Source organism: Oncorhynchus masou, chromosome 5 (genome assembly GCF_036934945.1).
Source record: "Oncorhynchus masou masou isolate Uvic2021 chromosome 5, UVic_Omas_1.1, whole genome shotgun sequence".
In the NCBI taxonomy this organism is placed as follows: domain Eukaryota; kingdom Metazoa; phylum Chordata; class Actinopteri; order Salmoniformes; family Salmonidae; genus Oncorhynchus; species Oncorhynchus masou.
This window is the reverse complement of record NC_088216.1, coordinates 84,357,592-84,384,147: the sequence shown is the minus strand read 5'-3', so window position 1 is coordinate 84,384,147 and position 26,556 is coordinate 84,357,592. Positions and strand designations below refer to the sequence as shown.

The 26,556-nt window shown below is 45.1% G+C and overlaps 2 protein-coding genes across 2 annotated transcripts; one reads left to right on the top strand and one right to left on the bottom strand.

Moving 5' to 3' along the window:
• Positions 1 to 2,904: 2,904 nt before the first annotated feature.
• Positions 2,905 to 18,201, bottom strand: LOC135530161 (uncharacterized). The gene is made up of 2 exons (XM_064958538.1): positions 17,982 to 18,201; positions 2,905 to 4,784 (listed from the first exon to the last, which is right to left on the bottom strand). The coding sequence occupies exons 1-2, from the start codon at positions 18,199 to 18,201 to the stop codon at positions 2,905 to 2,907; spliced, it is 2,100 nt and encodes a 699-aa protein (XP_064814610.1).
• Positions 18,202 to 19,916: 1,715 nt separating this feature from the next.
• Positions 19,917 to 20,594, top strand: LOC135530151 (basic salivary proline-rich protein 1-like). The gene has a single exon (XM_064958530.1). It carries the CDS (start codon positions 19,917 to 19,919, stop codon positions 20,592 to 20,594), a length of 678 nt encoding a protein of 225 aa, XP_064814602.1.
• Positions 20,595 to 26,556: the final 5,962 nt, after the last annotated feature.

Genomic DNA, 26,556 nt, shown 5'->3' with positions numbered 1-26,556 from the left:
CACTGACAATCAACAATCTCTGACAAAGACATGAGGGGAAACCGAGGGTTAAATACACAACAGTTAATGAATGGGATTGAAAACAGGTGTGTGGGAAGACAAGACAAAACCAATGGAAAATGAAAAATGGATCAATGATGGCTAGAAGACCGGTGACGTCGAAAGCCGAGCACCGCCCGAACAAGGAGAGGCAACGACTTCGGCAGAAGTCGTGACACTAGGGTTATTCAAATACTTGTGAGTATCCATTTGTTTATCCTTTACCACTGAAAAGGCTTCTCCATGCGACATCGTTACATACAAGGATATACCACGACATTTCAAAAAATTAATTTAATAAAACAACACACTTTTCAATGTAGTTTTTATAACATGCATGGTGCGCCCCATAAAAAAGTCTGGTAGGAGACCGGTAGCCTTCACGTGTGTAGCTTGTTGTTTATGTTGGGCAATCGAAATGCAACTGGACAATAGGCTCAATGTGTAGCAAGTGAAGTGAGGGTTCACCTTTGCAATGCAATGCAAGATGGAATGCACCCTCGACATCCACTGTAATTATTATTATTATCTGACCCTGCTGGTCACCTATGAACATTTGAACATCTTGGCCATGTTCTGTTATAATCTCCACCCGGCACAGCCAGAAGAGGACTGGCCACCCCTTATAGCCTGGTTCCTCTCTAGGTTTCTTCCTAGGTTCTGGCCTTTCTAGGGAGTTTTTCCTAGCCACCGTGCTTCTACACCTGCATTGGTTGCTGTTTGGGGTTTTACAGCACTTTGAGATATCAGCTGATGTAAGAAGGGCTTTGTAAATACAATTTGATTTGATTTGATAAAATGATGGGAATTGAAAGTGAGCAAAATGAGAAGGAGTAGGCTACAACGAGCAACCAACAGGTAGGCTGCTGTTTCAGCTGAAAGGGGTTGGTATGTGGCCTCAATTAGCCTAGCGAGCTATAGCTGGCTAGCTTAGGCAAAAACACCTCCGCCCCGCTGATCCTCAACATGGGGGCCCCACAGGGGTGCATGCTCAGCCCCCTCCTCTGCTCCCTGTTCACCCATGACTGTGTGGCCACGCACGTCTCCAACTCAGTCATCAAGTTTGCTTGATGTGGTAGGCCTGATTACCAACAACGATGAGAGAGCCTACAGGGAGGAGGTGAGGGCCCTGGTGGAATTACTTCTATCCTCAAACATCAACAAAAAAGAATGAGCTGATCGTTGGACTTCAGGAGACAGCAGATAGAGACTCGCCCGGAAGTAGAATTTTCTAGTCGAATTTATTTATTTATTTTATTTCACCTTTATTTAACCAGGTAGGCTAGTTGAGAACACCTTTATTTAACCAGGTAGGCCAGTTGAGAACAAGTTCTCATTTACAATTGCGACCTGGCCAAGATAAAGCAAAGCAGTTCGACACATACAACGACACAGAGTTACACATGGAGGAAAACAAACATACAGTCAATAATACAGTATAAACAAGTCTATATACGATGTGAGCAAATGAGGTGAGATAAGGGAGGTAAAGGCAAAAAAGGCCATGGTGGAGAAGTAAATACAATATAGCAAGTAAAACACTGGAATGGTAGAAATAAAAATAATGGGGTGCAAAGGAGCAAAATAAATAAATTAAATACAGTAGGGAAAGAGGTAGTTGTTTGGGCTAAATTATAGGTGGGCTATGTACAGGTGCAGTAATCTGTGAGCTGCTCTGACAGTTGGTGCTTAAAGCTAGTGAGGGAGATAAGTGTTTCCAGTTTCAGTGCTTTTTGTAGTTCGTTCCAGTTATTGGCAGCAGAGAACTGGAAGGAGAGGCAGCCAAAGAAAGAATTGGTTTTGGGGGTGACTAGAGAGATTTACCTGCTGGAGCGTGTGCTACAAGTGGGAGATGCTATGGTGACCAGCGAGCTGAGATAAGGGCGGACTTTACCTAGCAGGGTCTTGTAGATGACATGGAGCCAGTGGATTTGGCGACGAGTATGAAGCGAGGGCCAGCCAACGAGAGCGTACAGGTCGCAATGGTGGGTAGTATATGGGGCTTCGGTGACAAAACGGATTGCACTGTGATTGACTGCATCTGAATTTCTGGTGACCGTCGATCAAATATCCCAAAGTGATTTTCCGCTGTAGGGAATAATTACTAGAAATCATTTAATGATACTATGAAGTTAGCTGGTAGCGAGAAACAGGGTAAACGTGTCTTTTGGTGCCTTCTTGTATAATGTGAGGTTAATTATGGTGAATGTCTTTCACCTACATTACTCCCTGTGCTCTCTGTTTCCCCTGGTTTTGATAGATGGCTTCAGTGAGTCATCCAAGGAATAATCTTCTGATACGTGGAACTACTCTGGTATTTGAGAGGGAAGGCAGAACTCCCCGGTGGACAAACGTGGTTGTCATGGCGTCATTACGACTGTCTTTAATGACACGTCGCCACCTTGCTAGGTAGTTTTATCTATTTTCATTTTTTTTTTAAATTGTGTTGTTATTTTCAAGCTTATTTATTTATTTATTTATTTTTGCAGCAAATGGCCTGTGCTGTGTGTCTTAGTCATCTTGAATGATTATGTGTAACAGTGGTTGTTTCTCCTGGGTCCTGTAGGCCTAGTGTGTATCCCAAATGGCATGCTATTCCCTATGTAGTGCACACCCATAAGGCTCTGATCAAAAGTAATGCACTATATAGGGGATAGAATGCCGTTTGCACTCATTAACAATTCCTAACAAATAAATCATTGTACCGGTGCAGAATGTATTTTCTAAGAAGTAAAGGTGTGTAAGCTAACATCGGTACTGTAGCTAGATCATCAACCTATGACAGTTCAACTGAGCTCCACTGTCGTTTATAGTAGAGCGCTTACATGATCCAAATAGCTTGTAGTATTTTTAAAGAGCTCACCCTCATTGATGACTGACTTGAAGGTTGTGTAAGCAGAGACGGGAGACTACCATGTGTGTGGCCTTCTGCAGGCTGTTATGCATTACTCCTGGCTGGGTGGGGACAGGGATGGAGCAGGGGGTAGGGACTGGATGGGGACAGGGATGGAGCAGGGGGTAGGGACTGGGTGGGGACAGGGATGGAGCAGGGGGTAGGGACTGGATGGGGACAGGGATGGAGCAGGGGGTAGGGACTGGGTGGGGACAGGCATGGAGCAGGGGGTAGGGACTGGATGGGGACAGGGATGGAGCAGGGGGTAGGGCCTGGATGGGGACAGGGCTTGAGCAGGGGGTAGGGACTGGATGGGGACAGGGATGGAGCAGGGGGTAGGGACTGGATGGGGACAGGGATGGAGCAGGGGGTAGGGACTGGGAACTGGGTGGGGACAGGGATGGAGCATGGTGTAGGGACTGGATGGGGACAGGGATGGAGCAGGGGGTAGGGACTGGGGATGGGGACAGGGATGGAGCAGGGGGTAGGGACTGGGAACTGGGTGGGGACAGGGATGGAGCAGGGGGTAGGGGCTGGATGGGGACAGGGATGGAGCAGGGGGTAGGGACTGGATGGGGACAGGGATGGAGCAGGGGGTAGGGACTGGATGGGGACAAGGGGTAGGGACTGGGAACTGGGTGGGGACAGGGATGGAGCATGGGGGTGGGGACTGGGTGGGGACAGGGATGGAGCAGGGGGTAGGGACTGGATGGGGACAGGGATGGAGCAGGGGGTAGGGACTGGATGGGGACAAGGGGTAGGGACTGGGAACTGGGTGGGGACAGGGATGGAGCATGGGGTAGGGACTGGGGACTGGGTGGGGACAGGGATGGAGCAGGGGGTGGGGACTGGATGGGGACGGGGATGGAGCAGGGGGTAGGGACAGAGATGGAGCAGGGGGTAGGGACTGGGGACTGGATGGGGACAGGGATGGAGCAGGGGGTAGGGACTGGGGACTGGATGGGGACAGGGATGGAGCAGGGGGTAGGTACTGGGAACTGGGTGGGGACAGGGATGGAGCAGGGGGTGGGGACTGGATGGAGCAGGGGGTGGGGACTGGGTGGGGACAGGGATGGAGCAGGGGGTGGGGACTGGATGGGGACAGGGATGGAGCTGGGGGTAGGGACTGGGTGGGGACAGGGATGGAGCAGGGGGTGGGGACTGGATGGGGACAGGGATGGAGCTGGGGGTAGGGACTGGGTGGGGACAGGGATGGAGCATGGGGTAGGGACTGATGACTGGGGACTGGGTGGGGACATGGATGGAGCAGGGGGTAGGGACTGGGGACTGGGTGGGGACAGGAATGGAGCAGGGGGTGGGGACTGGATGGGGACAGGGATGGAGCTGGGGGTAGGGACTGGGTGGGGACAGGGATGGAGCAGGGGGTAGGGACAGGGATGGAGCAGGGGGTAGGGACTGGGGACTGGATGGGGACAGGGATGGAGCAGGGGGTAGGGACTGGGGACTGGATGGGGACAGGGATGGAGCAGGGGGTAGGTACTGGGAACTGGGTGGGGACAGGGATGGAGCAGGGGGTGGGGACTGGATGGAGCAGGGGGTGGGGACTGGGTGGGGACAGGGATGGAGCTGGGGGTAGGGACTGGGTGGTGACAGGGGTGGAGCATCGGGTAGGGACTGATGACTGGGGACTGTGTGGGGACATGGATGGAGCAGGGGGTAGGGACTGGGGACTGGGTGGGGACAGGAATGGAGCAGGGGGTGGGGACTGGGGACTGGATGGGGACAGGGATGGAGCAGGGGGTGGGGACTGGGGACTGGATGGGGACAGGGATGGAGCAGGGGTTGGGGACTGGGGCCTGGATGGGGACAGGGATGGAGCATGGGGTAGAGCCTGAATGGGGACTGGATGGGGCGGGGTGAGATCAGGCCTGGATGGAGACAGAGATGGGGCAGGAGATGGGGACAGGGATGGGGACTGGATGTCAGGGCAAGAGGGAGAGAGGGATGAGTGGTGGAGAGAGAAAAAGAGAGAGGGAGATGAGTGGGTGAAGGGGGACTGAGGGAGGGAGAGAGAGAGAGAGAGAGGAAAGAGAGGGATATGAGTGGGTGAAGGGGGACTGAGGGAGGGAGAGAGAGAGATAGAGAGAGAGAGGAAAGAGAGGGAGATGAGTGGGTGAATGGGGACTGAGACCTCTGTTCTCTCTTTTGGGATTTGTAAGGAAATATAGACCTCAAGTTAATTATAGGCCAGCTTTGAGATAGACACAGTATTTGCATGAATCTATAACTATAATGACTAAAGGTGAAGAGTTGACAGACACTGGGTCTGTTCCTGTAACACACAGCGAATTGTTAACAATTACTGTTACAGAGGGTGGCTGGAAACATTAGCACTGAAGATCAAGACCAAGTGACCAGACTGAAGTGATGAGAGAGTTCAGGCTGCCATCCAGCCTGAGGCTAGATAACAGTTGAAGACACTGCTCAGTCTGGTCATATCTTTCTGTGGCAGAGGCAGTGGAGCATTTTTAGATTCGCTGCTTGAATCCAATCAGGGTGTGAGTGTGAAGGAGCTACTTCAGAATGTTGTGTGTGTTTGAGAGAGAGAGAGAGAGAGGGAGAGGGAGAGGGAGAGAAAGAGAGAGGCGTGTATGTCACTTGAAGACAGACATAAATCTGTGAAGAGAGAGAATAAATCTGCTCCAGTCCATGGGAGGAGAAGATACTGGATGATGTGGTGCAAACACAGCAGCAGGACTACTGCCAGGTGAATGGTATGGTCAGAGACAGAGAGGGAGAGAGAGAGACAGAGACAGAGAGAGAGAGAGACAGAGAGAGAGAGAGACAGAGAGAGAAAGAGATCTATAGAGAGAGACAGAGACAGATATAGGGAGAGACTGAGACAGAGAGAGAGAGAGAGAAAGAGATCTATAGAGAGAGAGAGAGAGAGAGAGACAGAGAGAGAGAGAAAGAGATCTATAGAGAGAGACAGATATAGAGAGAGGGAGAGAAAGAGAGAGAAAGAGAAAGAGATCTATAGAGAGACAGAGACACAGAGAGAGAGAGACAGAGAGAGAGGGAGAAAGATATCTATAGAGAGAGACAGAGAGAGAGAGAGAAAGATATCTATAGAGAGAGACAGATATAGAGAGAGAGACCGAGAGAGAGGGAGAGAAAGAGATCTATAGAGAGACAGAGACACAGAGAGAGAGAGACAGAGAGAGAGAGAAAGAGATCTATAGAGAGAGACAGAGAGAGACAGATATAGAGAGAGGTGTGGGTGTCTGGAACTGCACAGCAATGCTGTCTATCTGAACATCAAATGGACCTCTGCTGTATGGTACAGCTAACCCTGCTTCAATTCCTGGATAAAGCTGGATGGTCTGAGTCTAGGAGCACAGTGACTGGGATCCTACTGAATCCTGCAGTGTGCTCTGTAGACAAACTCTGGTTTATACAACTGAAATAATCTGAGAACACAGTGACTGGGACACAGCTGTACTGGCTACTGATTCATTTGGATGCTCTGAGAACACAGCAGTCACTGTACTGTAGCCATGCTGTGTGGTCTAAGGAGAGATGTGAAGAACAGTTTTGGTAAGCCTGTTAGTCATTGTATTGTGTGTTGTACGGGTGTTACAGTGAGTTATAGTAGTCATTGTGTGTTATATGGGTGTTGTAGTGAGTTATAGTAGTCGTTGTGTGTTATATGGGTGTTACAATGAGTTATAGTAGTCATTGTGTGTTATATGGGTGTTACAGTAGTCAGTGTGTGTTATATGGGTGTTATAGTGAGTTACAGTAGTCATTGTGTGTTATATGGGTGTTACAGTAGTCAGTGTGTGTTATATGGGTGTTATAGTGAGTTACAGTAGTCATTGTGTGTTATAGTGAGTTACAGTAGTCAGTGTGTGTTATATGGGTGTTATAGTAGTCATTGTGTGTTATATTTGTGTTATAGTAGTCATTGTGTGTTATATTTGTGTTATAGTAGTCATTGTGTGTTGTATGGGTGTTATAGTGAGTTATAGTAGTCATTGTGTGTTATATTTAGTTATAGTAGTCATTGTGTGTTATATTTAGTTATAGTAGTCATTGTGTGTTATGTGGGTGTTACAGTAGTCATTGTGTGTTATATGGGTGTTATAGTGAGTTATAGTAGTCATTGTGTGTTATATTTAGTTATAGTAGTCATTGTGTGTTATATGGGTGTTACAGTGAGTTACAGTAGTCATTGTGTGTTATATTGGTGTTACAGTAGTCATTGTGTGATATATGGGTGTTACAGTGAGTTACAGTAGTCATTGTGTGTTATATTGGTGTTACAGTAGTCATTGTGTGTTATATGGGTGTTACAGTGAGTTACAGTAGTCATTGTGTGTTATATTGGTGTTACAGTAGTCATTGTGTGTTATATGGGTGTTATAGTGAGTTATAGTAGTCATTGTTTTTTGTCTGTATCTTCTCTGTGTGTTTCCATGAAGATTGTGTGGAAACTGTTTGTTAACAGCAGTGGAGTGATCTAGGATACATTCATGTCTCACTTACAACATTTTACGCAATGTCAGGGTTGTTTTTGGACTGTACTTGTGCTTTGGGTAAACGTGGTGATTCCTAAACATGGTGATTCCTGAATATGGAGATTCCTAAACATGGTGATTCCTAAACAATGTGATTCCTAAACATGGTGATTCCTGAACATGGTGATTCCTAGACATGGTGATTCCTAAACATGGTGATTCCTAAACATGGTGATTCCTAAACATGGTGATTCCTAGACATGGTGATTCCTAAACATTGTGATTCCTAAACATGGTGATTCCTAAACATGGTGATTCCTAAACATGGTGATTCCTAAACATGGTGATTCCTGAACATGGTGATTCCTAAACATGGTGATTCCTAAACAATGTGATTCCTAAACATGGTGATTCCTGAACATGGTGATTCCTAGACATGGTGATTCCTAAACATGGTGATTCCTAAACATGGTGATTCCTAAACATGGTGATTCCTGAACAATGTGATTCCTAAACATGGTGATTCCTGAACATGGTGATTCCTAGACATGGTGATTCCTAAACATGATGATTCCTAAACATGGTGATTCCTGAACATGGTGATTCCTAAACATGGTGATTCCTAAACATGGTGATTCCTAAACAGGGCGATGTTTAAACACAGTGATTCCTAGACATGGTGATTCCTAAACAGGGCGATGTTTAAACACAGTGATTCCTAGACATGGTGATTCCTAAACAGGGCGATGTTTAAACACAGTGATTCCTAAACAGGGCGATGTTTAAACACAGTGATTCCTAGACATGGTGATTCCTAAACAGGGCGATGTTTAAACACAGTGATTCCTAAACAGGGCGATGTTTAAACACAGTGATTCCTAAACAGGGCGATGTTTAAACACAGTGATTCCTAAACAGGGCGATGTTTAAACACAGTGATTCCTTATACAAACTAAGTTTTAAAAAAATAATCCCACCACTGATTTTCCTGGTTAGTTTGAAACAGTACAATTAAATGCATTTTTCAATCTCATTATTTTATCCATTATAAAGTTAGATTGAAATCAACTGACATGGTCCTGCAGTCAGACCATGTGTAACATGGTAGCTCATGTGGAAGTAGCTGTAGGGATATTTTCAAATGTGTTTTACCAATCATCTCCCACGTTCCATATTATCTGATGTGACTGTCTGCCCATACATTACCACAATCATCCATTTGGTCATCACAAAACTCAAATTGCCTGGCTGTGTTGTTCCTCCAGGGATGTGTCCTAAACGGCACCCTATTCCCTATTGTAGTGCACACTTTAGAACTATGACCCACAGGGGTCTTGTCAAAAGTAGTGTACTATATATGATACTAGGGTATCATGTGGAACGCAGCCCAGGAGCTGTTTAACAGCATGCTAGACTAGGTTCTGTATCACAGCATGGTTGGGTTAGGAGCAGAGGCAGCAGTCATGCTTCGCTACCCTGGGAAATGTTCTCCTAGGGGGGTTGAGATGTGGAGATGGGGGGAGAGACGGGGTGAGAGTAAGGGAGAGGGGGTGAGGAGGGGAGGGGAGATATGGGGAGAGGGGGTGAGGAGGGGAAAGCGAGAGGGTGTGAGGAGGGGAGGGGAGATATGGGGAGAGAGTAGGGCAGAGGGGGTGAGGAGGGGAGAGGAGGAAAGGAGTGTAGATGGGGAGAGAGGAGGGGCGATTAGGAGATGGGGAGGGGAGAGAGAGTAGAGATTGGGAGAGGTGGAGCGGAGAGGGGGAGAGAGGAGGAGAGGGGGAAGGGAGAGGGGGAGAGATGAGGGGCGATTAGGAGATGGGGAGGGGGAGGGAGAGGAGAGATTAGGAGAGGTGGAGCGGAGAGGGGGAGAGGGAGAGAGGAGGAGAGAGGGAAGGAGAGGTGGAGGGGGAGAGATGAGGGGAAGATTAGGAGATGGGGAGGGAGGGAGGGAGGGGAGAGATTAGGAGAGGTGGAGCGGAGAGGGGAGAGAGGAGGAGATGGGGAAGGGAGAGGGCGATTAGGAGATGGGGAGGGGAGGGGAGAGAGAGTAGAGATTAGGAGAGGTGGAGAGGAGAGGGGGAGAGAGGAGGAGAGGGGGAAGGGAGAGGGGGAGAGATTAGGAGAGGTGGAGCGGAGAGGGGGAGAGAGGAGGAGATGGGGAGGGGAGAGAGAGTAGAGATTAGGAGAGGTGGAGCGGAGAGCGGGAGAGAGGAGGAGAGGGGGAAGGGAGAGGGGGAGAGAGGAGGGGCGATTAGGAGATGGGGAGGGGAGAGAGAGTAGAGATTAGGAGAGGTGGAGCGGAGAGGGGGAGAGAGGAGGAGAGGGGGAAGGGAGAGCGGGAGAGAGGAGGAGAGGGGGAAGGGAGAGGAGGGAATAAGGGGGAGAGAGGGAGATAGGAGAGCTGAGGACAGGGGGAGAGGTGGAGAGAGGGAGTGAGATACAGATAGTTAGGGAGAGGGGTGAGATGGGGAGACGTGGAGAGAGGGAGTGAGATACAGATAGTTAGGGAGAGAGGGAAGGCGGAGGGGAGAGGAGTGAAGATACAAAGGAAAGGGGAGTGGGAAGAGGAGAGGGGATAGAAGAGGAGAGGTGGTGAAATAGGGAGAGGGGGAGAGGGATGGGGAAGAATGAGAGATGGGGTGAGATTGCTAGAGGTGGAGAGCGGAGGGGAGAGTTGAGGAGAGAAGGGGTGAGGCGATGAGATGGTGGGATGAGGAGATGAGGAGGGAAGAGCGGATAAAGATGTAGAGAGAGGAGGGGAGAGGTTGTGAGATTGAGAGAGGAGGGGAGAGATGGGGTAAGTAGGAGAGAAGGGGGAGATGGGGAGAGGGGGTAAGATGCGGAAGGAGGGGGTACATGAGAGCGGGAGGGGAAAGGAGAGGAGGAGAGGGGGAGGGGAGTGTAGATGTGGAGAGTAGAGGGAAAGAAGGGGGTGAGATAGGGAGAGGAGGGGGAGGGGAGAGGAGTGGAGATTGGAGAGGGGGGAGAGGAGGACTGGAGATGAGGAGAGGGGTTGAGATATGGAGAATGGGTGAAATGTGGAGAATGGGTGAGATGTGGAGAATAGTTCAGATGTGTAGAAGTGGTGAGATGTGGAGAATATGTGAGATGTGGAGAATAGTTGAGATGTGGAGAATAGGTGAGATGTGGAGAATAGTTGAGATGTGGAGAATATGAACAGATGTGTAGAAGAGGTGAGATGTGGAGAATAGGTGAGATGTGTGGAATAGGTGAGATGTGGAGAACAGGTGAGATTTGGAGAAGAGGTGAGATGTGGAGAATATGTGAGATGTGGAGAATAGTTGAGATGTGGAGAATAGTTGAGATGTGGAGAATATGAACAGATGTGTAGAAGAGGTGAGATGTGGAGAATAGGTGAGATGTGTGGAATAGGTGAGATGTGGAGAACAGGTGAGATTTGGAGAAGAGGTGAGATGTGGAGAAGAGGTGAGATGTGGAGAAGAGTTGAGATGTGGAGAAGAGGTGAGATGTGGAGAAGAGGTGAGATGTGGAGAACAGGTGAGATGTGGAGAATAGGTGAGATGTGGAGAACAGGTGAGATATGTGGAATAGGTGAGATGTGGAGAAGAGGTGAGATGTGGAGAAGAGGTGAGATGTGGAGAACAGGTGAGATGTGGAGAATAGGTGAGATGTGGAGAATAGGTGAGATGTGGAGATGAGATTTGGAGAATTGGAACAGAGTAGAGGAGGTGAGATGTGTAGAAGAAGTGAGATGTGTAGAAGAGGTGAGATGTGGAGAAGAGGTGAGATTTGGAGAAGAGGTGAGATTTGGAGAAGAGGTGAGATGTGGAGAAGAGGTGAGATGTGGAGAAGAGGTAAGATATGGAGAAGAGGTGAGATGTGGGGGTACAGGAGAGGGGTTACCAATCACCAATGAAGGGGCGTAGACTTCGGGCAAACCAACTTCAGCTTGCTTCAAGAAGAAAATGTGTCACAACTCTTCTGAACTGTTTCGGCTGGGAGGCATGAGGACGCCTTTAGGGCCAGACTCCGCCTCTCTGTGTCTATGACCAATCACTGACCCCTACATCTTAGTGGTTTCCTAGCGGTGGGTGGAGACTGGGAGATACAGGTTTAGGGGCAGAGGGCCTTCCTCTCTTATTCTCTGTGTCTATGACCAACCGAGACTTATATATAACTCAATACAGCCCAGGCATCAACTTTACAAGTAGGACAAGTAGTCATTAAAGTAATTACAGCTTTTATTCCCCAGATACTTGTTTCTGCCATGTTATTCTAGAGTGGTAAAAACAGGAGTAGACAACGTGTCATTATAACGTCTTTCTTCTGGTCATTATATACATAATAAGGACATTTTCACAAGTAAATTGCAGTGGCCGTGTGATAACTGATGGGGGGGGGATGCATGTCATTGTGCGATTGCAATAGCCATCTATTTATCTATAAGAACTATCCTGGTTGTGGATTCACATCATATAAGAGATGAATGGAGAAGCTTCTGGAGGAGGAAATCCTAAAGAATAAGACAAATATTGTTTTTAAACAATCATGGCTCTCTGAAAATAGAGATGCATTTCACACCACCGTTTTGTCCTGTGTTGGTCTGTCAGGGAAATGCAGTCATCATCAGTAAGTGTGGTTAAGTCGGTTGTTTGCCACAAAAGGGAAATGTTTCTTAGGAAATTGCAAGAAGAAAAAATCATGGGGATTATTGTTAAACCTCATTGATAGCACCTGTGTAGGACTCAATCAATGCTTAGTTGAAAAGGAAACGCTTCAGATTGGTTTTTGCAAACATTACTCAGCCAATCAAACTGAATGGGTTGTTATTGGTGTTCAAGTCTTTAACCACGGCCGATTTAAAAAATAACTTTTTAAAATGCATTTGATTGGTTAAACTGTCTTGGTTCATGTTGAGACTAAGGTTCACATCTGTTTGAGTTTAACAGTATGCCCGTTGAGCTCCAAACAACTTCCAATGCCTAATACACAGTCCTCAACCCCTGGTGAGACCTCAACCCCTGGTCCGGGGACCGGCAATGGTCCCTGGGTTGCTCCTGACTGACCCATGAAGAATTTAGCTATTGCCAACATGGATTCAGTCAGTTCTAGACTGCTAGTCTTGATATACTGTTGTGGCCAAAAGTTTTGAGAATGGCACAAATATGAATTTTCACAAAGTCTGCTGCCTCGGTTTGTATGATGGCTATTTGCATATACTCCAGAATCTTATGAAGAGTGATCATATAAATGGCAATTAATTGCAGTCCCTCTTTGCCATGCAAATGAACTGAATCCCCAAAGAACATTTCCACTGCATTTCAGCCCTGCCACAAAAGGACCTGCTGACATCATGTCAGTGTTCTCTCATTAACACAGGTGTGAGTTTTGACGAGGACAAGGCTGGTGATCACTCTGTCATGCTGATTGAGTTTGAATAACAGACTGGAAGCTTCAAAAGGAGGGTGGTGCTTGGAACCATTTTTCTTCCTCTGCCAACCATGGTTACCTGCAAGGAAACGTGTGCTGTCATCATTGCTTTGCACAAAAAGGGCTTCACAGGCAAGGCTATTGCTGCCAGTAAGATTGCACCTAAATCAACCATTTATCGGATCATCAAGAACTTCAAGGAGAGCGGTTCAATTGTTGTGAAGAAGGCTTCAGGGCTCCCAAGAAAGTCCAGCAAGCGCTAGGACCGTCTTTTAAAGTTGATTCAGCTGTGGGATCGGGGCACCACCAGTACAGAGCTTGCTCAGGAATGGCAGGTGTGAGAGCATCTTTTCGCAGAGTGAGGCAAAGACTTTTGGAGGATGGCCTGGTGTCCAAAAGGGCAGCAAAGAAGCCACTTCTCTCCAGGAAAAAATCAGGGACAGACTGATATTCTGCAAAAGGTACAGGGATTGGACTGCTGAGGACTGGGGTAAAGTCAATTTCTCTGATGAATCCCCTTTCCGATTGTTTGGGGCATCCAGAACAAAGCATCAATATTTTGAGGCCATGGCCGGGAAACTCCCCAGACCTTAATCCCATTGAGAATGTGTGGTCAATCCCTAAGAGGTGGGTGGACAAACAAAACCCCACAAATTCTGACAAACTCCAAGCATTGATTATGCAAGAATGGGCTGCCATCAGTCAGGATGTGGCCCAGAAGTTAATTGACAGCATGCCAGGGTTGATGCAGAGGTTTTGTTGATCTCATGCCATAGGTAGACAGTTCACATAGTTTGTTGATCTCATGCCATACGTAGACAGTTCACATAGTTTATTGATCTCATGCCATAGGTAGACAGTTCCCATAGTTTGTTAATCTCATGCCATAGGTAGACAGTTCCCATAGTTTGTTAATCTCATGCCATGGGTAGACAGTTCCCATAGTTTATTGATCTCATGCCATGGGTAGACAGTTCACATAGTTTGTTGATCTCATGCCATACGTAGACAGTTCACATAGTTTATTGATCTCATGCCATAGGTAGACAGTTCCCATAGTTTGTTAATCTCATGCCATAGGTAGACAGTTCCCATAGTTTGTTAATCTCATGCCATGGGTAGACAGTTCCCATAGTTTATTGATCTCATGCCATGGGTAGACAGTTCACATAGTTTATTGATCTCATGCCATACGTAGACAGTTCACATAGTTTATTGATCTCATGCCATAGGTAGACAGTTCACATAGTTTATTGATCTCATGCCATAGGTAGACAGTTCCCATAGTTTGTTAATCTCATGCCATAGGTAGACAGTTCACATAGTTTGTTGATCTCATGCCATGGGTAGACAGTTCCCATAGTTTATTGATCTCATGCCATAGGTAGACAGTTCCCATAGTTTGTTGATCTCATGCCATAGGTAGACAGTTCCCATAGTTTGTTGATTGATCTCATGCCATAGGTAGACAGTTCACATAGTTTATTGATCTCATGCCATAGGTAGACAGTTCCCATAGTTTGTTGATCTCATGCCATAGGTAGACAGTTCCCATAGTTTGTTGATTGATCTCATGCCATAGGTAGACAGTTCCCATAGTTTGTTGATCTCATGCCATGGGTAGACAGTTCACATAGTTTATTGATCTCATGCCATGGGTAGACAGTTCACATAGTTTATTGATCTCATGCCATGGGTAGACAGTTCACATAGTTTATTGATCTCATGCCATGGGTAGACAGTTCACATAGTTTATTGATCTCATGCCATAGGTAGACAGTTCACATAGTTTGTTGATCTCATGCCATGGGTAGACAGTTCCCATAGTTTGTTGATCTCATGCCATAGGTAGACAGTTCACATAGTTTGTTGATCTCATGCCATGGGTAGACAGTTCACATAGTTTATTGATCTCATGCCATACGTAGACAGTTCACATAGTTTATTGATCTCATGCCATAGGTAGACAGTTCACATAGTTTGTTGATCTCATGCCATGGGTAGACAGTTCACATAGTTTATTGATCTCATGCCATGGGTAGACAGTTCACATAGTTTATTGATCTCATGCCATAGGTAGACAGTTCACATAGTTTGTTGATCTCATGCCATAGGTAGACAGTTCCCATAGTTTATTGATCTCATGCCATGGGTAGACAGTTCCCATAGTATATTGATCTCATGCCATAGGTAGACAGTTCCCATAGTTTATTGATCTCATGCCATAGGTAGACAGTTCCCATAGTTTGTTGATCTCATGCCATGGGTAGACAGTTCCCATAGTTTATTGATCTCATGCCATACGTAGACAGTTCACATAGTTTATTGATCTCATGCCATAGGTAGACAGTTCCCTTAGTTTATTGATCTCATGCCATAGGTAGACAGTTCCCATAGTTTATTGATCTCATGCCATGGGTAGACAGTTCCCATAGTTTATTGATCTCATGCCATGGGTAGACAGTTCACATAGTTTATTGATCTCATGCCATAGGTAGACAGTTCCCATAGTTGATTGATCTCATGCCATGGGTAGACAGTTCACATAGTTTATTGATCTCATGCCATAGGTAGACAGTTCACATAGTTTGTTGATCTCATGCCATGGGTAGACAGTTCACATAGTATATTGATCTCATGCCATAGGTAGACAGTTCCCATAGTTTGTTGATCTCATGCCATAGGTAGACAGTTCACATAGTTTGTTGATCTCATGCCATAGGTAGACAGTTCCCATAGTTTGTTGATCTCATGCCATGGGTAGACAGTTCACATAGTTTATTGATCTCATGCCATAGGTAGACAGTTCCCATAGTTTGTTGATCTCATGCCATAGGTAGACAGTTCACATAGTTTATTGATCTCATGCCATGGGTAGACAGCTCACATAGTTTGTTGATCTCATGCCATGGGTAGACAGTTCACATAGTTTATTGATCTCATGCCATACGTAGACAGTTCACATAGTTTATTGATCTCATGCCATGGGTAGACAGTTCACATAGTTTATTGATCTCATGCCATAGGTAGACAGTTCACATAGTTTATTGATCTCATGCCATGGGTAGACAGTTCACATAGTTTATTGATCTCATGCCATAGGTAGACAGTTCACATAGTTTATTGATCTCATGCCATACGTAGACAGTTCACATAGTTTATTGATCTCATGCCATGGGTAGACAGTTCACATAGTTTATTGATCTCATGCCATAGGTAGACAGTTCACATAGTTTATTGATCTCATGCCATGGGTAGACAGTTCACATAGTTTATTGATCTCATGCCATAGGTAGACAGTTCCCATAGTTTGTTGATTGATCTCATGCCATAGGTAGACAGTTCCCATAGTTTGTTGATCTCATGCCATAGGTAGACAGTTCCCATAGTTTGTTGATTGATCTCATGCCATAGGTAGACAGTTCCCATAGTTTGTTGATCTCATGCCATAGGTAGACAGTTCCCATAGTTTGTTGATCTCATGCCATAGGTAGACAGTTCCCATAGTTTGTTGATTGATCTCATGCCATGGGTAGACAGTTCACATAGTTTATTGATCTCATGCCATAGGTAGACAGTTCCCATAGTTTATTGATCTCATGCCATAGGTAGACAGTTCCCATAGTTTGTTGATCTCATGCCATAGGTAGACAGTTCCCATAGTTTGTTGATCTCATGCCATAGGTAGACAGTTCCCATAGTTTGTTGATTGATCTCATGCCATGGGTAGACAGTTCACATAGTTTATTGATCTCATGCCATAGGTAGACAGTTCCCATAGTTTATTGATCTCATGCCATAGGTAGACAGTTCCCATAGTTTATTGATCTCATGCCATGGGTAGACAGTTCCCATAGTTTGTTGATCTCATGCCATAGGTAGACAGTTCACGGTCCACTGGCGTATGATGTCTGGCCACGAGCCATGACACGTAAGAGAAAATCCTGCGAAGTGGAGAATACACTCGAGGCAGACCGTTAATAGCCTACTCACAGAGCACTTAAACCTGTCAGACATTTACCCCTAACCTGCTCCATGGGTGCTGGTTCATGGCTGAACATAGTGCTGTGCTTCTTCCAGGTCTGGTATGTCCGGTGTCCTGTGAGTTGGATAAAACAATACTAATTTCCGTTTGTCACGAACCGGCTCAAAGCCCGTAACAAAGGGAGACAACGTGGAGATAAGGAGTAACAAAATATATATTTATTAACTAAAGCAACTAAGGAAAATATACAATGGTGTGTGTAATCAGTAATCAGTAGTGTAAGTGAGTGTTTTGCATGCATGAATGTGATAATGCAGGGTATTGAAAGGTGCCAATGCAAACAAACAAAAGGCCACCAAGAACCACAACTCAATCTACAATGGTGTCTGCATGGAGAGAGTCTCCTCCATGAATGTGGAAGAGGTCTATTTATCCTGGGACACACCTGGCCCAGGTGTTTCCCATGTAGCTGACGACCCTCCCCAACTCCGCCCACCGGCATCCTAACCAGGAAACAAGAACAAAGACAGAATATGGCAGACAGAGTGGGAGGGTCGTCACACCGTTGAACAATGGAGTGGGCAATAAACTTGCTTTATTGTATTGTACTAAAGACTCTACTCTTTATTTACACAGTAGACGTACGGTATATGAATTCAGTATTCCACTGGCTTAACAATGACTTGACTGCTCATATGGAGTAGAATGACACAACACTAAAATCGCTGGGCCTCGGGGGAACCCCCCCCCCCACCCCACCCGCCTCCCCCCTTCAAAGCAATCATTCTGACTGCAACATTTTAACAGTGTAATTAATGCATTTCATATACGCTATCGCAAAAAAATAATCATTTGTTTGTGTTTATGATGGTCTTAGGTAATATTAGAATCTTCAAATAACATAATGGCATTTTCATTAGTTTATGTTACCGCTGTTATTATTAAACAAAAATAAAGATTTAAAAACACCAAAAGTGTTGAATACATTTTATAGGTGGTGTGTATGTGCTACAACTATAAAACAGAACGCTTTAATTTCATCAGTTGTTATATGAATAAAAAATATGAACGCAACATGCAACAATTTCAAAGGTTTTACTGAGTTGCAGTGCATAATAAGGATATCAGTCAATTGAAATAAATTCATTAGGCCATAATCAATAGATTTTACATGACTGGGTAGGGGTGGAGCCATGGGTGGGCTTGGAAGGGCAGGGACACGCCCACTGGGGAGCCAGGACCATGCACTGGGGAGCCAGGACCATGCACTGGGGAGCCAGGACCATGCACTGGGGAGCCAGGACCATGCACTGAGGAGCCAGGACCATGCACTGGGGAGCCAGGACCATGCACTGGGGAGCCAGGACCATGCACTGGGGAGCCAGGACCATGCACTAGGGAGCCAGGACCATGCACTAGGGAGCCAGGACCATGCACTGGGGAGCCAGGACCATGCACTAGGGAGCCAGGACCATGCACTGGGGAGCCAGGACCATGCACTGGGGAGCCAGGACCATGCACTGGGGAACCAGGACCATGCACTGGGGAGCCAGGACCATGCACTGGGGAGCCAGGACCATCCACTGGGGAGCCAGGACCATGCACTGGGGAGCCAGGACCATGCACTGGGGAGCCAGGACCATGCACTGGGGAGCCAGGACCATGCACTGGGGAGCCAGGACCATGCACTGGGGAGCCAGGACCATGCACTGGGGAGCCAGGACCATGCACTAGGGAGCCAGGACCATGCACTGGGGAGCCAGGACCATGCACTGGGGAACCAGGACCATGCACTGGGGAGCCAGGACCATGCACTGGGGAACCAGGACCATGCACTGGGGAGCCAGGACCATGCACTGGGGAGCCAGGACCATGCACTGGGGAACCAGGACCATGCACTGGGGAACCAGGACCATGCACTGGGGAGCCAGGACCATGCACTGGGGAACCAGGACCATGCACTGGGGAGCCAGGCCCAGCCACTGGGGAGCCAGGACCATCCACTGGGGAGCCAGGACCATGCACTGGGGAGCCAGGACCATGCACTGGGGAGCCAGGACCATGCACTGGGGAGCCAGGACCATGCACTGGGGAGCCAGGACCATCCACTGGGGAGCCAGGACCATCCACTGGGGAGCCAGGACCATGCACTGGGGAGCCAGGACCATGCACTGGGGAGCCAGGACCATCCACTGGGGAGCCAGGACCATCCACTGGGGAGCCAGGACCATGCACTGGGGAGCCAGGACCATGCACTGGGGAGCCAGGACCATCCACTGGGGAGCCAGGACCATGCACTGGGGAGCCAGGACCATGCACTGGGGAGCCAGGACCATGCACTGGGGAACCAGGACCATGCACTGGGGAGCCAGGACCATGCACTGGGGAACCAGGACCATGCACTGGGGAGCCAGGACCATGCACTGGGGAACCAGGACCATGCACTGGGGAGCCAGGCCCAGCCAATCAGAATTTGTTTTTCCCCCACAAAAGGCCTTTATTACAGACATAAATACTCCCCCCATGGGAAACGTAGTACCAGTTTATCTGAGCCAATAGAATAGCTCCATGGGAAACGTAGTACCAGTTTATCTGAGCCAATAGTTTTCTTAAGGTGAAGGAGAGGCGGACCAAAACGCAGCGTGGTGGTTATTCATGGTACTTTAATAAAGACACTATACATGAATAAACTAACAAAAACAATAAACGTGAGAAAACCTAAACAGCCTATCTGGTGAAAACAAACACAGAGACAGGAACAATCACCCACAAACACACAGTGAAACCCAGGCTACCTAAGTATGATTCTCAATCAGAGACAACTAATGACACCTGCCTCTGATTGAGAACCATACTTGGCCGAAACATAAAAATACCCAAATTATAGAAAAACAAACATAGACTGCCCACCCCGACTCACGCCCTGACCATACTAAATAATGACAAAACAAAGGAAATAAAGGTCAGAACGTGACAACCAGTTTATCTGAGCCAATTGAATAGCTCCATTGGAAACCAAATACCAGTTCAGAGTGGGTTCATCCTCCACCTGTGTTACATCTTGTTGGCAGGTTGAGACGGCTGCTGTGTAAACAAACCATGAAACATGGAGGCACCCCCAGGCGCCCCCTGGCATCAAGAATGGTTTACCCCGTCCTGTGGAGCCCCAGGCACCCCCAGGCACCCCGCAGGCACCCCCAGGCACCCCGCAGGCACCCCCAGGCACCCCCAGGCATCAGGAATGGTTTACCCCGTCCTGTGGAGCCCCAGGCACCCCGCAGGCACCCCGCAGGCACCCCCAGGCACCCCCAGGCATCAGGAATGGTTTACCCCGTCCTGTGGAGCCCTAGGCACCCCCAGGCACCCCCAGGCACCCCCAGGCACCCCAGGCACCCCCAGGCATCAGGAATGGTTTACCCCGTCCTGTGGAGCCCCAGGCACCCCAGGCACCCCGCAGGCACCCCCAGGCACCCCGCAGGCACCCCCAGGCACCCCGCAGGCACCCCCAGGCACCCCCAGGCATCAGGAATGGTTTACCCCGTCCTGTGGACCCCCAGGCACCCCCAGGCACCCCCAGGCACCCCCAGGCATCAGGAATGGTTTACCCCGTCCTGTGGAGCCCCAGGCACCCCGCAGGCACCCCGCAGGCACCCCCAGGCACCCCCAGGCATCAGGAATGGTTTACCCCGTCCTGTGGAGCCCTAGGCACCCCCAGGCACCCCGCAGGCACCCCCAGGCACCCCCAGGCTTCAGGAATGGTTTACCCCGTCCTGTGGAGCCCTAGGCACCCCCAGGCACCCCCAGGCACATGGAACGTTAATCCAGATCTGGAGCAACGAAGACAGACAGACCAGGGGGTAGCAAGCAATTTTGCTCTGCGCTTAAATTGTATATGAAATGGCTATGAAGGTTTCTGAAATATGTGTTACTGTGTTTAACTAAGCAGTAATACCAGGGACCTACATTAAACCACTCCTTTTTACCTCTGCAATCCTCATATGGCCATTTATATCCTCAAGAGAGAGGCTGAACAGAGTGTGACCTGCTGAACAAGACTACGATGATAAATTGCTGGTATAGCCGTTGTATAAACACTGTTCCTCAGCGAGTTCCTCAGTGAATGAAGCAGTAACATATCTCTCTCACACACACACACACACACACACACACACACACACACACACACACACACACACACACACACACACACACACACACACACACACACACACACACACACACACACACACAGAGAGCTGCTATGATACAGACAGTAATCCGTGGTGGCACTGCTGTGAAGGGGAAAAAAACGTCCAGCCAACCTTTTGTCACTTCCAACATACCGTGTCGAGCGTGGCTTTGACAAAAATAAATAAAAGAAAGCAGGAGTTCACACCCACTCACATGCCTCTGTCTCATATCCCTCTCTCAATCGACCCTCCCTCCCTCTCATCCTTCACTCTCACCAGAGGACAGCATCAATTTAGCAATACGTGATGTTGTGGAACAAGAACGCCCCAACAACAGTATCTGTCTTTAGCTCAGTGTGCTAACACAGTCAGCGGGACTGTGATGGTTGATAGGAGAGGAAGAACACATGATGTTAATTTCAAATAATACTAGAGCCACACAATTAGCTTCCCTCATTTTACATACCCATAGGCTTCATAGTGGACGTATGGTAGCCTAGTGGTTAGAGCGTTGGACTAGTAACCAAAAGGTTGCAAGTTCGAATCCCCGAGCTGACAAGGTACAAATCTGTTATTCTGCCCCTGAACAAGGAAATTAACCCACTGTTCCTAGGCCGTCATTAAAAATAAGAATTTGTTCTTAACTGACTTGCCTAGTTCAATCAAGGTAAAATTAATTTAAATTAAATGGTACTGTTGTTACGTATGGTAGTGTTGTTATGTATGGTAGTGTTGTTACGTATGGTAGTGTTGTTATGTATGGTAGTGTTGTTATGTATGGTAGTGTTGTTACGTATGGTAGTGTTGTTATGTATGGTAGTGTTGTTATGTATGGTAGTGTTGTTATGTATGGTAGTGTTGTTATGTATGGTACTGTTATTTATGGTAGTGGTGTTATGTATGGTAGTGTTGTTATGTATGGTAGTGTTGTTATGTATGGTAGTGTTATGTATGGTAGTGTTATGTATGGTAGTGTTGTTATGTATGGTAGTGTTGTTATGTATGGTAGTGTTATGTATGGTAGTGTTGTTATGTATGGTAGTGTTGTTATGGTAGTGTTATGTAGTGTTGTTATGTATGGTAGTGTTGTTATGTATGGTAGTGTTGTTATGTATGGTAGTGTTGTTATGTATGGTAGTGTTGTTATGTATGGTAGTGTTGTTATGTATGGTAGTGTTATGTATGGTGGTGTTATTATGTATGGTAGCGTTGTTATGTATGGTAGTGTTGTTATGTATATTTATGTATGTTATGTATGGTGTTGTTATGTATGGTAGTGTTATGTATGGTGGTGTTGTTATGTTAGTGTTATGTATGGTAGTGTTGTTATGTATGGTAGTGTTGTTATGTATGGTAGTTGTTATGTATGGTAGTGTTGTTATGTATGGTAGTGTTGTTATGTATGGTAGTGTTGTTATGTATGGTAGTGTTATGTATGTTGTATGTATGGTAGTGTTGTATGTATGGTAGTGTTATGTATGGTAGTGTTGTTATGTATGGTAGTGTTATGTATTAGTGTTATGGTAGTGTTGTTATGTATGGTAGTGTTGTTATGTATGGTAGTGTTATGTATGGTAGTGTTGTTATGTATGGTAGTGTTTGTATGTGGTATGTTATGTATGGTAGTGTTGTTATGTATGGTAGTGTTGTTATGTATGGTAGTGTTGTTATGTATGTTGTAGTGGTAGTGTTGTTATGTATGGTAGTGTTGTTATGTATGGTAGTGTTATTATGTAGTGTTATGTAGTGTTATGTTAGTGTTGTATGGTAGTGGTGTTGTTATGTATGGTAGTGTGTATGTATGTTATGTAGTGTTGTTATGTATGGTAGTGTTGTTATGTATGGTAGTGTTATGTATGGTAGTGTTGTTATGTATGGTAGTGTTGTTATGTATGGTAGTGTTATGTATGGTGGTGTGTTATGTATGGTAGTAGTGTGTTGTTATGTATGGTAGTGTTGTTATGTATGGTAGTGTTATGTATGGTAGTGTGTTATGTATGGTAGTGTTGTTATGTATGGTAGTGTTGTTGTTATGTATGGTAGTGTTGTTATGTATGGTAGTGTTGTATGTATGGTAGTGTTGTATGGTAGTGTTGTTATGTATGGTAGTGTTGTAATGTATGGTAGTGTTGTTATTTATGGTAGTGTTGTTATGTATGGTAGTGTTGTTATTTATGGTAGTGTTGTTATGTATGGTAGTTGTTGTATGGTATGTATGGTAGTGTTGTTATGTATGTAGTGTTGTGTATGGTAGTGTTGTTATGTATGGTAGTGTTGTTATGTATGGTAGTGTTATGTATGGTAGTGTTGTTATGTATGGTAGTGTTGTTATGTATGGTAGTGTTGTATGGTAGTGTTGTTATGTATGGTAGTGTTGTGTATGTTAGTGTTGTATGGTAGTGTTGTTATGTATGGTAGTGTTGTTATGTATGGTAGTGTTGTTATGTATGGTAGTGTTGTTATGTATGGTAGTGTTGTTATGTATGGTATGTGTTGTTATGTATGGTAGTGTTGTTATGTATGGTAGTGTTGTTATGTATGGTAGTGGTAGTATGGTAGTGTTATGTATGGTAGTGTTGTTATGTATGGTAGTGTTATGTATGGTAGTGTTGTTATGTATGGTAGTGTTGTTATGTATGGTAGTGTTGTTATGTATGGTAGTGTTGTTATGTATGGTAGTGTTATGTGTTATGGTAGTGTTGTTATGTATGGTAGTGTTGTTATGTATGGTAGTGTTTATGTATGGTAGTGTTGTTATGTATGGTAGTGTTGTTATGTATGGTAGTGTTGTTATGTATGGTAGTGTTGTGTTGTTTATGTATGGTAGTGTTGTTATGTATGGTAGTGTTGTTATGTATGGTAGTGTTGTTATGTATGGTAGTGTTGTTATGTATGGTAGTGTATGGTGTGTTATGTATGGTAGTGTTGTTATGTATGGTAGTGTTATGTATGGTAGTGTTGTTATGTATGGTAGTGTTGTTATGTATGGTAGTGTTGTTATGTATGGTAGTGTTGTTATGTATGGTAGTGTTGTTATGTATGGTAGTGTTGTTATGTATGGTAGTGTTGTTATGTATGGTACTGTTATTTATGGTAGTGGTGTTATGTATGGTAGTGTTGTTATGTATGGTAGTGTTGTTATGTATGGTACTGTTATTTATTGTAGTGTTATGTATGGTAGTGGTGTTATGTATGGTAGTGTTGTTATGTATGGTAGTGTTATGTATGGTAGTGTTGTTATGTATGGTAGTGTTGTTATGTATGGTAGTGTTGCTATGTATGGTATGTTGTTATGTATGTAGTGTTATGTATGGTAGTGGTGTTATGTATGGTAGTGTTGTTATGTATGGTAGTGTTATGTATGGTAGTGTTGTTATGTATGGTAGTGTTGTTATGTATGGTAGTGTTATGTATGGTAGTGTGTAGTGTTATGTATGGTAGTGTGTTATGTATGGTAGTGTATATGGTAGTGTTGTTATGTATGGTAGTGTTTGTATGGTAGTGTTGTTATGTATGTAGTGTTGTTATGTATGGTATGTATGGTAGTGTTGTTATGTATGGTAGTGTTGTTATGTATGGTAGTGTTATGTATGGTAGTGTTGTTATGTATGGTAGTGTTGTTATGTATGGTAGTGTTATGTATGGTAGTGTTGTTATGTATGGTAGTGTTGTTATGTATGGTAGTGTTATGTATGGTAGTGTTGTTATGTATGGTAGTGTTGTTATGTATGGTAGTGTTGTTATGTATGGTAGTGTTGTTATGTATGGTAGTGTTGTTATGTATGGTAGTGTTGTTATGTATGGTAGTGTTGTTATGTATGGTAGTGTTGTTATGTATGGTAGTGTTATGTATGGTAGTGTTATGTATGGTAGTGTTGTTATGTATGGTAGTGTTATGTATGGTAGTGTTGTTATGTATGGTAGTGTTGTTATGTATGGTAGTGTTGTTATGTATGGTAGTGTTATGTATGGTAGTGTTGTTATGTATGGTAGTGTTATGTATGGTAGTGTTGTTATGTATGGTAGTGTTATGTATTAGTGTTGTATGGTAGTGTTGTTATGTATGGTAGTGTTATGTATGGTAGTGTTGTTATGTATGGTAGTGTTGTTATGTATGGTAGTGTTATGTATGGTAGTGTTGTTATGTATGGTAGTGTTGTTATGTATGGTGTGTTGTGTATGTAGTGTTGTTATGTATGGTGGTGTTGTTATGTATGGTAGTGTTATGTATGGTAGTGTTGTTATGTTATGTATGGTAGTGTTGTTATGTATGTTGTTATGTATGGTAGTGTTGTTATGTATGGTAGTGTTGTTATGTATGGTAGTGTTGTTATGTATGGTGGTGTTGTTATGTATGGTAGTGTTGTTATGTATGGTAGTGTTGTTATGTATGGTAGTGTTGTTATGTATGGTAGTGTTATGTATGGTGGTGTTGTTATGTGTTGTTATGTATGGTAGTGTTGTTATGTATGGTAGTGTTGTTATGTATGGTAGTGTTATGTATGGTAGTGTTGTTATGTATGGTAGTGTTGTTATGGTAGTGTTGTTATGTATGGTAGTGTTGTTATGTATGGTAGTGTTATGTATGGTAGTGTTGTTATGTATGGTAGTGTTGTTATGTATGGTTGTTGTTATGTATGGTAGTGTTATGTATGGTAGTGTTGTTATGTATGGTAGTGTTGTTATGGTAGTGTTGTTATGTATGGTAGTGTTATGTATGGTAGTGTTGTTATGTATGGTAGTGTTGTTATGTATGGTAGTGTTGTTATGTATGGTAGTGTGTTATGTATGGTAGTGTTGTTATGTATGGTAGTGTTATGTATGGTAGTGTTGTTATGTATGGTAGTGTTATGTATGGTAGTGTTGTTATGTATGGTAGTGTTGTTATGTATGGTAGTGTTATATGTATGGTAGTGTTGTTTGTTATGTATGGTAGTGTTGTTATGTATGGTAGTGTTGTTATGTATGGTAGTGTTGTTATGTATGGTAGTGTTGTTATGTATGGTAGTGTTGTTATGTATGGTAGTGTTGTTATGTATGGTATGTTATGTATGTAGTGTTGTTATGTATGGTAGTGTTGTTATGTATTATGTTATGTATGGTAGTGTTGTTATGTATGGTAGTGTTGTTATGTATGGTAGTGTTGTTATGTATGGTAGTTGTTATGTATGGTAGTGTTGTTATGTATGGTAGTGTTGTTATGTATGGTAGTGTTGTTATGTATGGTAGTGTTGTTATGTGTGGTAGTGTTGTTATGTATGGTAGTGCTGTTATGTGTGGTAGTGTTGTTATGTATGGTAGTGTTATGTATGGTAGTGTTGTTATGTATGGTAGTGTTGTTATGTATGGTAGTGTTGTTATGTATGGTAGTGTTGTTATGTATGGTAGTGTTGTTATGTATGGTAGTGTTGTTATGTATGGTAGTGTTGTTATGTATGGTAGTGTTGTTATATGGTAGTGTTGTTATGTATGTAGTGTTGTTATGTATGTAGTGTGTTATGTATGGTAGTGTTGTTATGTATGGTAGTGTTGTTATGTATGGTAGTGTTGTTATGT

What these genes read in the sequence shown, in the direction of transcription:
- LOC135530161 (XM_064958538.1), bottom strand. Translation starts at nt 18,201, where the DNA reads ATGGTCCTGGCTCCCCAGTGCATGGTCCTGGCTCCCCAGTGCATGGTC. An exon ending in CTCCACCCCTACCCAGTCAT is followed by an intron (nt 4,785 to 17,981) that starts GTAAAATCTATT and finishes GTCCCCATTCAG; the next exon opens with GCTCTACCCCATGCTCCATC.
- LOC135530151 (XM_064958530.1), top strand. Translation starts at nt 19,917, where the DNA reads ATGGAGGCACCCCCAGGCGCCCCCTGGCATCAAGAATGGTTTACCCCG.